The sequence below is a fragment of the Megascapheus bottae genome, chromosome 14 (assembly GCF_031878675.1).
Source record: "Megascapheus bottae isolate mThoBot1 chromosome 14, mThoBot2.hap1, whole genome shotgun sequence".
In the NCBI taxonomy this organism is placed as follows: domain Eukaryota; kingdom Metazoa; phylum Chordata; class Mammalia; order Rodentia; family Geomyidae; genus Megascapheus; species Megascapheus bottae.
In genome coordinates, this window is record NC_143522.1 from 47,156,381 (window position 1) to 47,167,819 (window position 11,439).

The window sequence follows — 11,439 nt, forward strand, 5'->3', positions numbered from 1 at the left end:
GATCGTGGTCCCAATCCTATTGAATCCCATTGAAAACCATGACAACACCGGACAAGCTCCGATTTATTCCGGCGAGCTAAAGAGTATTGTGTGCCAGCGTCAATCACGCATTATTCCCCACTGAACAAATGCAAAATCTTGACTGGAACAAACACTTCCAACAGGTCCGGGGCGTTGGGCTCCATTTCCCTTTTGTCCTCGGCCTAGCAGTTGTCCTGTATTTGAGGGGGGGGGGACCCTGTGCCCGACCACCCAGCGCGCAGCGAAGCCTAGCCCTGGGCACGCTTGGTTGGGAAGGAGGCTGGGGGAGCAGAGCTCTGCCCACACCTCCAAGTCAGGTTCGAATTCAGCTCAGGGACAGAATCTAAGGCACTTCCCATCACTGACACTTAGAAACCGGGTGTGGTTTCTAAACCCTTAACTGCCAGAAAAGGTTTTGAGATGCAGTGGCTGAGCAAAAAAGCCAGGCCGTGGGGCCAGCAGAATATATCCCCACCTGCATCTCCAGCCTTACACCGTTTACTCTGTGGAGCTGTGGGGACCCGATTCTGTGGAAACCCTGACAGTTTTATTTACTTTCCCTTCTGCGGGGTGGGCCCCATGCTAACCAGTCCACTCTGGTGTTCGGCCCGGCAGCAGTGCCCAGGTCTGTCGGGAGTGCAGGCCACCCTCCCCGGCTGGTGACCGCAACCGTGGCACGGGGTCTGAAGGTGAGGTGTCCAGAGCAGAGGCGCACAAATGATCCCAGAGTGTCTGGCGACATCAAGGAACTGCAAAGCCCTTGTAGGCCGCCATAGGCAATGCTACCAAGCCCTGGGGCCCAGAATGGATGTGGGTTCAGCCTCCCGAAGCTGAGCCTAAGACTCAAGACAGAGAGCATGCGAAGCTGGAAAACTTTAAAACTGGGTAGCTTTGGCCAGAGTGGGTCTGGATCTTGTCAGTCTGGAGAGGTGGCCGGCACGGCTGGCTCTGCAGTCCTACGCCTTGCCTGGTACCCCGAGGTGATGAGCGGTTGGTAGGATGTGGACACAGATCACAGATCACACAGGTCTCCGATGCTGGCAGGAACAGACCACTCGAGCTCCCTCCTGGAACCAGTCCTCCCCCTTGTGTCCTCGGAGAGGACTCTAGCAACAAGGAGAAAAGGGAATGTGCCAGAATTTAATGCAGCTTTATAAATCACTTTCTAGATAATTGCCAGCAACTAACAGCCCAGCAAATAAACTCGAGGAATAAAACAAACAGGGAATAAATTCCAGGCGCTCATAAACCTATCCACGTCGTGTCTCCCCGGCCGGCTGCTCGGCACGTCTGCCCAGAGTCGGTGGAGGAAGTTGGATCTGGGTTTAGAGGGTGGTGGCCACCGCTCGCCACCCAAGATGTTATTCACTGGCAACAATCCCCATTATCTGTCCCCACTTTGGACTCATCAGACAATCGCTAATGCCGCTGCAGGCTGCTTCCTGCAGCCTCTGGGAGGTGGGGAGGCCCGGAGGGTTGGGGGACAGGGCGGGGCAGGCGCGGAGGTGGCAACTTCCGGGCTTGCCCAGGCTTTGGTCCAGCACTCATTCAGGTACTTAACACCCTGGGGCCCCGGACCTGGGCTTGGAAGCCACCCGAGTGGGAAGGACTGTTTATAAAAACAGGGATCCCGCCGTAAATGCGCTATCATCCCTGGGGCCAGCGCCGGGCCGAGCGCCTCCCGCGTCCCCCCCCTCGTAGGAGCGGCGTCCCCGGTTGCCTCTCGATTCTCTCTGCCCAGCCCCCTCCAACCACCCCCACCCCATCCCCGCCTCCCCCGGCCCCTCGGCCATGGCCACCACCGGACGCCTCAGCTTCACCGTGCGCAGCCTCCTGAATTTACCCGAGCTGGAAGCGCAGCCTCGGGCGAGCCAGGAACCCGAGCCACGCACGCCCCGGGCCGATCCGTGCGCCGCCTGGCTGGCCTCGGAGCGCAGCCACTACCCCTGTGAGTGACGGGGGAGCGGGAGCCGGGGAGCGGGGAGCAGAACCAGTGCCCGGCCCGGCGGTGCAGGGGGCCCTGGCCATCTCAAACCCAAGTACGGGTCGAGGTCCGCGTATTTTCGGAGTGGATCATTGCGCTTGGATGTGGATTTCAAGTGTCTGGAGATTCTTATCAGTCAAATCTTAAATATTCATTTATTTGTTCTCCTGCCTGTCCCGGGGCTTGAACTGGGAGCCCGGGCTCTGTCTGTCCCTGCGGTCCCGCTCCATCGCGCACACTGCTCTTATCACTAGAGTCACCGCTCCACGTCTGGATTTGGGGTCATTAGCGGGACATCAGAGTCTCTGGGCCTTCTAACCCGGGCTGGCTTTATGCCCCGATCCTCAAATCGCAGCCTCCTGAGTAGCTAGGATGACAGGCGCGCGCCTTCGCGCCCGGCTGGAACGACGCGGGCTTCACCACACCTCCCCCGCGGGCCCCGGTGGAGGGCTTCGCGAGCCCCCGCCTCCTGTAGCGCGGTAAACCCGGATGGAAGCGGCTCATTAGGGTGACCTAGCGGGGTCCACCGGTGCGGTTAAGAGAGCCTCGGGGCCGGGTGTCTTTGGGGACGTGAAGTCTCGGGTTCGGGGACGAGTGCTGTAGGATACACGAAGAAGGTGCCGCCCCACCCGACGTGAGCCAACAGCCGGTGCCAATGGGCTCCGGCGGCGCCGCAGGGGCCCGCGTCTCACCAGATCCGATTTCCCGCCCCCCCCCTCCCCTTGCCATTCCTAGCGTCGGACGAGAGCAGTCAGGAGCCCAGCCGGCCCGAGTCGTCGCCCCTGGCGTCGGATCGGCCGGCGTCCCCGAGCTGGGACCACGGAGAGAAGAGGAAGAAGCGGCGGGTGCTGTTCTCCAAGGCGCAGACGCTGGAGCTGGAGCGGCGCTTCCGGCAGCAGCGCTACCTGTCGGCGCCGGAGCGCGAGCAGCTGGCGCGGCTGCTGCGCCTCACCCCCACGCAGGTCAAGATCTGGTTCCAGAACCACCGCTACAAGCTGAAACGCGCGCGCCTCCCCGCCGCCGCCGCCGACTCGCCGGCTCTGGCCGGGGCGGTGGAGCTGAGCTCCGCGCCCGGCCTGCTGCGCCGCGTGGTGGTGCCGGTGCTGGTGCCCGACGCGCAGGCGGGCGGCGGCGGCGGCGACCCCAGGGACAAGTGCCGCGACCCCCGAACCGCCGCCGGCCCGCTGCCCGGCTACTCGGCGTTCGGGCCCGGCTCCGCGCTCGGCCTCTTCCCGGCCTATCAGCACTTAGCGCCCCCCGCTCTGGTCTCCTGGAACTGGTGAGGCCGCCGCGGGGCGCTCGGATCCCCCCTGAACTCCACGGACTCTTGTCCCCCTGTGCGGACGGGCGCAGTGGGGTTAGATCCCGAGTGGCTCCGGGGCCACGTCCCCCACTCACCGTCTCCACCTGGGGTGTGTGTGGGGGACCCAGGGTCTACCGGAACCGGCCGAGAACTTTCACCAAGACGCGCCATCTCCTCTTCCTCCCCTCCAGGCCGGCGCGCAGAGCTAGAGTTTATTGCTGGAGCCTTATTTGTATATTTTAAAACCGCGAGTTGTATGAGGATCAACTTATTATTTTTCTTAAGGAAATAGAATATTTTTTTCGCTTTTCGTGGTGCGAGAATTCAATGGGTGGGGTTCCTGCCAGGGAGCGAGGGTGGTTGACGGCGGGGGGGGGAGGGGGCTGGAGGTGAGAGGCGCCCACCCGCCCCGTGGTTCACTCTAGTGGGCTGCGGGGAAGATGGAAGTCCCCCCCGCACATCCGGTCGCCCAGAGGCATCAGGAGTGTCTTGAGGGAAGCCGGGTGTAGAGCACGGGGCGGTGTGTACCCCGAATGCGGCCTCTGGAACACCTGGGAACGCCTCTTTCTGAGCACCTGGCTCGGGTAGGAGAGATGGCGTGGGGCGGAGCACTGTTCCCAGGCCCCGGGGAGACTCGTGAACCTGCTGAAGGGGAGCCTTCTGCGGGAGACGTAGTGGCCCCATTTCACCAGGGCCCCCAGTGCACACCAGGCTAGCGGATTAGTGCACCCCTCGAGCTTGCCACTCTTGGAGAAATGATGACCTTGTGTCCCCCCTCTCCCCCCACACACGGGATCCCACTACAGACGGATGCGATCAGTGGGTTTCAGCCCCCAGTTGCAAGGACCAGAACAAAGACCCAAAAGAAGTCTGTGAAGGGCTGGCATCTGAGGTCAGGGCTTTTCCATCCGAGAAAGAGAACGGGAGGGAAAGTGTCCTCACCTGGGATTTTAGGGCAGGGGGGGAGGGGCGGGGAGGGGGACTGGTGTGTCTCAGCTGTCGGGCCACCTAGCCTTCCATATGGATGCAGTTATCTTAGAAGAATCTGGATCCTTAAATCTCCTTTTGTCTTGGGAAGAGAAAGGGGTATTGTCGAGACTGAAAAGGACCTAGACAAAATCCGCACTGTTTTGATTCAGGACTGTTTAATCAGTCCCTGGTGACAATGTAGTGGGTGTTAGAGAGGACAATAGTATCTTTCTAAACCTTGTGGCCTTCAGGAAGACAAAGAGCTTGAATTTTATGGGCTTACAACTTCAATTAGAACAGTGCCAGTGTGCATGGGAGATTATCAAATTTGTATCATAAAACCCCTTTCTCTAATAAACGACCACTAGGAAGGGAAGCTGAACTTTGTAAGCTATATATGAGGAGCCACCAGAAGCTTCCCAGTAAACCCTGGCAGGGCAGATGGGAAAGAAAAGGAGGAGAGGATTTTTGTAGAAGGCTTCCGTAGAAAGCTGTGGTCAGCTTTCCCATGATCTTCTTCCATAAATAAGGGTTAAAGAGTTGTCACTTGTTTAATGCCATTGGCACTGACAGCTGGCATGTTGAAGATCTTTGAGGAAGTTCAAGAGAAAGCCTTACCTGTTAAGTTCCTCTCTTTTTCTTTCCCTAGAGCTCCGTAGAACACATACCTAGGAGTGTACAAAGTACGTAAGGCCTATCAAATCTGAGGCCCACAGGACTAAGAGATTAGGACTAGAGAGAGGCTGATTTAGCCAAAAGTGTTGTTTGTTTGTTTAAGAAACTATATCCTCCATAAAATTCATAATAGTTAGGGCAGGCGTTTGGCCTACTGGTAGAGTACTTGCCTAGTATGCACGAAGACTTGGGTCTGATTCCTAGGTACCAAATACATAGAAAAAGCCGGAACGGGTGATGTAGCTCAAGTGGAAGAGCTCTAGCCTAGAGAAAGCTCAATGACAGTGCTCAGCTCCTGAGTTCAAGCCCCAGGACTGGCAAAAAAAAAAATCATGATAGTCCTCAATGGTAAGCCAGAGGACCCTGCAAGGTAGTTAAGGGTCACAACACCCATTTAATGAGCCACCAGTGTCCTGGGCAGGAAGGACTTGGGCATCATGTATGAACTGTGAACTTTTTCTTTTAGACTGGGAAAGTCCCTTAAAGAGGAAAAATCATCAGAGACTGGAAAATGCCCTCTTAGGCTACCAATCTATTTTAGGGACTCAGACTGCCATATTTTCTTCCTAGTCACACCTGTAATGAGCGGGGGACCATGAATGTTAATTTACTTTGTGACCTAAAATGTCAATTCTAGGCTCTGACAAAAGCTGAACTGAAGGCCTCTCTTCCAGCAGCTGTGAAAACAGTGAGGCTCTCCCTTCCCAGATGAAAGGATTTCAGACTCACAAGGCAGATGCACCCCCTGAAAATTTCTGGCAAAACTCGGTGTCCTAGGCATTTTTCTTGGCACTGTCACAGTTTCCAGCACAAAAACTTTAGATACAATAAACCTGTATAGATGTAATAGCCTTCTGTTGCCTAGATAAGAAACTGAAGGGGCCGGGAGTGTGGCCTAGTGGTAGAGTGCTTGCCTAGCATGCATGAAGACCCGGGTTCGATTCCTCGGCCCCACATACATAGAAAAAAAGCCGGAAGTGGTGCTGAGGCTCAAGTGGTAGAGCTCTGGCCTTGAGAAAGTCCAAGGACAGTGCTCAAGCCCTGAGCCCAAGCCCAAGACTGGCAAAAAAAAAAAAAAAGAAACTGAAGTTCAATGGCTGGGGAACAAGTTACTTGCCCTACATAGCTTAACTCAAATTTATTGACTCCACAAGCTGCCATGAAGAAGGACTAGATCATGTTGATGTAGTGGCAAGATATAATAGTATGTAAACATCATAAGCAATCTGATGGGCAGTGTAGAAGAATGTGAGAATGTACCCAAAGCACTTTGTGTAGCTCAGGACCAGCCTCGGAGACATTTGCTAACACTTATTGTTGTTCCCCACATAATAGACAATAAGTTCCTTTCTATTGTTACTGAACATGATCATTAAACAACTCAGTCCTTACAACATTTCCAAGAGTTAGTATTAGTGCCTCCATTTTGTAGTCAAGAAGTAGAAGGCCAAAGGGGTGATAAGTCACTAGTGGAGGGACATACAGCTAGGGCATCCATGCAGTCTAGCTCCAGACCATATCCACATGATGGTAATTATTTTCTAGTCTTTATGCTCTGTTGCTTTACTTGGATAGTCCTGCTTACCTCTTTCATAGATACTGCTCTAAACATGCATTTTATTTAAAGCATCTTTTGCCCTGTGTTTCTGTTCCCTCCATTCCATCTCACTTTTCAAACCCTAGGCCCATTTGTGTGCATTCTTGTTCAGCTGTCAATGAAACATGGCCCTTGTCTGTAGGTCACAATCTTCTCCTGTGACTATCATTCCCCCATTTTTCTTTCAGTAAAAAAAAAAAAAAACAACACCCTGCTACTGTTGTCTTGACACCAGTTGTCCAGTCCGTGTTCAGTAGAGTCACTGCTGACTCTGATAAGCTCCTCTAAGCTTTTCCCTTGGCCCAGAACTCTGTAGAGCTTTATGATTTGGGCTTTTCCTCCATCCATCATTTTTGCTTCCCAGGTTTCCAGTTTTATCTTTATTATCTTTATTATTAAATAGTCTCCTCTTCACATTTTCTGTTCTTCCGTTGTAAACATTTTCACTTCATCTCACTTAAATCTCTTGCAGGCGCAGATTGCAATTTTCACTTCAATTTTCTTTCCTCATTGTTCAGAGGATCTTACATCTTAGCACATCTCTTGTCTGACAAGTTTGGCACTTTAGTATCTCAGATAATGTGCTACTGATGTGTTACAAGGAAAGTTATTTGAGCCCAAGTTAACCTATACTTTCCTTTTCAACAATGATGTTTGGATGTTTATTGTTCTCTTGCCTTGCTGACACATTGGATTTGTCCCCTCCCTCCCTATACATACACAAATACTCACATGTACAGAGTGAGGCACTATGACCTTATAACATTTTAAACTTATGAATAAGATATATAAACAGGCGGATTACAGCCTTTTACTCTTTTTGATTGAATAGTTTGCTAACTGTGGTATCTCTTTGAAGTGCTTCAACTAACCACCCTAGGAATGCCATTAGAAATTATGAACAACAGTCAAAGAAGCTTTTTTAGAAAACTGACACCTACTGTCCCATCCTAGGGCTTGGCAATTTCTATTATTTAATTTTGTCATTTAATATTCAAAATCTATATCAGGAAGTGTTTCCCTCAATGGGAATGGGAATTCACTGATGACTCCTTAATTATTTTCAGAATTCCAATTCTGCAACCTGTTCACTGTTTTTTTAACACACACACACACACACACACGCACACACAAAAGAGAGAGAGAGAAAGAGAGAGAGAGAAAGAGAGAGAGAGAATAATTAAAGGTATTCTATATTCCTCTTTTTCCTTGGTACTTACCAAGTATTTTATTCAGTCTGTAAGTTCACCAATGAATCGAACAGTCCCTTCAATGGTTAAACATAGAACAGAGGTTTTAACTTAGAAAGACCAGGAAGAACCACATAGGCTATTCAACAGTCAAGTTCTTCTATCCCAACTGCTTTCCTCATCTACTTCAAATTTTCAACCACAAAGAATCCTATTTCCCCTACCCCTCAATCATATCCAGTAGCAAAGTTTTTATATTTACTCAAGAAAGTAACAAAAAAATGAGAGGCAGAAGATCATTTTCTTGCAGTAACCCTATGTACCAATTTAAAATAAAATCGATCCTCACTAAGGCCATGTAGTTGCAAAAGCTGCTACTGTCTCACATAGCTTCTGTGAGCCCTGTGTGATGGAAGGAGCATCTGAGAAGGGCCTTCGGTCATGCTTAACTTCCTCCTGTATTCTGACTGGGTGGTCCTTTATGAGTCAAGAGGTTTTCAAATGCCTTTTCCCAGCCAAAAAAGCTCTGAATTGGAGTGTTTCTTTTTTCTGCTCCTAATACCAATTGCTCTCTCATTCTTTTCGCTCTCCCCCTGCTAGGAATGACATAGGATATTTGGAAGAATCCATTAGGAGGGGAATGGATGCTGTTTACAAATTAAACTGCAGACAAAAGTGTTGAGAAAATCCACAGAGGGCTCTTGAATCTCTCACCCTAGATATGTCTTCCGGTTCTATCTTCTTCCTCCAACTTTGCTGAAGGATAGTCATGAAGCTGCAATTCCTCCAGCCTTAACAGTTATCAGTTTGTATTTAAATTACCCCTTGGGGAGTAAATTCTTAACTAGAGGCAACCCTGAATCATCATGAACCTCTTGGGCTCTGATGTTGTCACCTATATCCACTCAATGACGGTGAAATTAAAATGCAAAATAAGACATGTGAATGTTTGGAATAAAACAAAAGAAACGTCTGTTCGGTAAAGAACCAACTGTTTTCCTGAGGAGCTATTTTTACTGTATACTCACATGGATGCCTGCAGTGGTCCATCTAAATAATTGCTCAACAGGCTACTAATTTCCCACCAGGAACATTTCATATTAACTCAAGTTACCTCAAGAAGTGTGGGAGAGCATAGAATGGAGCACAGAATTTCACAGACAGATTTTTTCTTTTTCTTTTTTCTTTTTTTCCTCTCATCTTGGGGCTTGAACTTAGATACTGGGCACTAACTCTAGGCCTTTTTGTTCAAAGCTAGTACTCTATCACTTGATAGAGCTCTATTTTTTTTTTTTGTGGAGCTCCACAGCTCCACTTTTTTTGTGTGTGGGTAATGAGGCTTGAACCATGGGTGTTGTCCCTGAGCTCTTCAGCTCAAGGCTACCACCCTACCCCAGTAGCCAAGCCACAGCCCCACTTCCCATTTTCTAGTCATTAATTGGAAATAAGAGTCTCAGGTTCTTTAGTGCCAGGACTGGATTTGAACCTTGATTCTCAGATCTCAGCCTCCTGAGTAGCTAGGACTACAGGCGTGAGCCACCACGCCCATCTTACAGCTCCACTTTTGGATTTGTTTGTTTGGTTGGTTTTGGGGGGTTAATTAGAGATAAGAGTCTCATGGACTTGCCTACCTAGGCTGGCTTAGAACTGAGATCTTTTAGTTATATCAAGCCAGGACACAATCAATCAATCAACCAGTTGGTCAATACAAAAAAGACCTGGAACACTTCAAGGACTCAACTGCATTTTTATTAGCATTCTAGGTAGTTTAGAATGATGTTAGAACAATGCAAAGGTCAGCAAGTATAACATGAAAGGTCAGTAGATTTGTCAGTCTAGCTCTCAAATCAAACGACAGAACAGCCTCATGCATAACCCAATTGATAATATGCAGCTCCAAAGCATGGATTTAATTTAGAACCATAATTCATTTAATCAAGTCTCAAATGACAAATTTTTGTACTTATATAATCTTTACTATTATATGAAATATTGAAATAAAATTATCATAGGTATTGTGCATTTGTACAATGTATACAACATTTATACATAGTGTACACATACATAATATAGATACACAAATATACCTACAGATATATGGGCATATACTGTGTGTAAGTGTGTGTGTGTGTGTGTGTGTGTGTGTGTGTGTGTGTGTGTATGTGTGTGTGTGTACTGGGGATTGAATCAGGGCCTCACCCTTACTAAAAAAGTGCTCTAGACTTGAGCTATGTTCCCAGCCCTTTTTTTCCCCACAACTTCAAAATGTTGTACTAGAGGATTATAATTTAGTATGTCCTTTTAAATGTCCAATGCTTCTTGAGCCAGGCCCTCCCTTTCTATGATTCTCCCTCTCCATCTGTTCCCTCCCTCTAGATTAACTTTCCATTTCCTTTATCACATACATACATACATACATACATATATACATACATAGAATATTTTAAAATTATATTCCTCACTAGTTGCATTTTTCACTTGTACCCCCTCTGACTCCACCACTGACAATCTTGTGTCCGCTTCTTGGTACTCTTAAGGAAAAAACCTGTTAATTGCTTAAAAGGTTTACTCCATGTAATTTCTCCCCTACATATACTACACTTTAGTCATCTAAATGCCAGCAAGTCTCTTATTTTTGAGATAGGATCTCGTGATTTTTTCCTGGTCTGACTTCAAACTCATGATCTTCCTGTCTCTGCTCCCAATAAACTGGGACTGCAGCCATGTGTCATCGCTATAAGCATCTCATAAGGAAAAATTCCTAAGTAGGATTGTTTATTGTTTATTGAATGCTATTCACATCTTTAAGACTCCTTCTTGTTCTTGTCTTCTTCTTCTTCTTCTTCTTCTTCTTCTTCTTCTTCTTCTTCTTCTTCTTCTTCTTCTTCCTCCTCCCCCTCCCCCCCCCTCCTCCTCCTCCTCCTCCTGCTCCTCCTCCTCCTCCTGCTCCTCCTTCTCCTCCTCCTTCACCTCCACCTCCACCTCCTCCTTCATCTTCTGTACTAGTCTGGAGTCTGAACTCAGGACCTGAGCTTTTTTTCTCATAGTTAACATTCTACTGCTTGAGCCACAGCTTCACATTTGCCTTTGCTGTTGTTTAATTGGAGATAAGAGTTTAAATGGAGATAAACGTTTTCTTGCTCGAGCTGGCTTTGAACTGAGATCCTCAGTTCTCAGCCTCCGGAGTAGCGAGGATTATAGGCATGAGTCACTGGCATCCGGCTCTTTAAGGCTTTTGTTGCCAGTCCATTGAATTCACCATCTCTCAGTTCTTCATGGCATCACTTACCTCCTTACCCAACTTAGGTTCTATAAGAAATCACTTTAACAGCTGCCTGGATCTACCTGTAGCCCCCTCACCCCTCCTTGTATCACTGTGCTTTGTGGCACAACTACAAAACTTGTTAAATTCAACTCTTCCCACCATTCAGCCCTTCAATGATGAAATACAACTTGGCGAGAGAAACAGCCACATCAGCAAGTCTCACTTGAACTTCAACAAGTCTTTGTTCTTACCAGACCATCACAAGTCCACATGTCTGGAGATCTTTTCTCTCTTCTCTTGAACTATTTCACATCAGTCCATTTCTTTTCAATTGCCTCCTCTCCTCCCTAGATTTCTATCTCACTATGAAAACTAATGTTACCAGAAGAAAGAATTTCTGCAAGCTTGCTCCCCCATTAGTGCCTTAACAGTTTT

General features: G+C 48.8%; 1 protein-coding gene across 1 annotated transcript; it reads left to right on the forward strand.

Moving 5' to 3' along the window:
- Window positions 1–1,812: 1,812 nt before the first annotated feature.
- On the forward strand, window positions 1,813–3,288 carry Nkx2-8 (NK2 homeobox 8). Its single transcript, XM_090345461.1, has 2 exons — window positions 1,813–1,969; window positions 2,741–3,288. Exons 1-2 carry the CDS (start codon window positions 1,813–1,815, stop codon window positions 3,286–3,288), a joined length of 705 nt encoding a protein of 234 aa, XP_090201587.1.
- Window positions 3,289–11,439: the final 8,151 nt, after the last annotated feature.

Excerpts from the sequence above, each read along its gene's own strand:
- Nkx2-8 (XM_090345461.1), top strand. The coding sequence starts at position 1,813 with ATGGCCACCACCGGACGCCTCAGCTTCACCGTGCGCAGCCTCCTGAAT. Across the intron at positions 1,970-2,740 it reads GGAGCGCAGCCACTACCCCT|CGTCGGACGAGAGCAGTCAG; the intron begins GTGAGTGACGGG and ends TGCCATTCCTAG.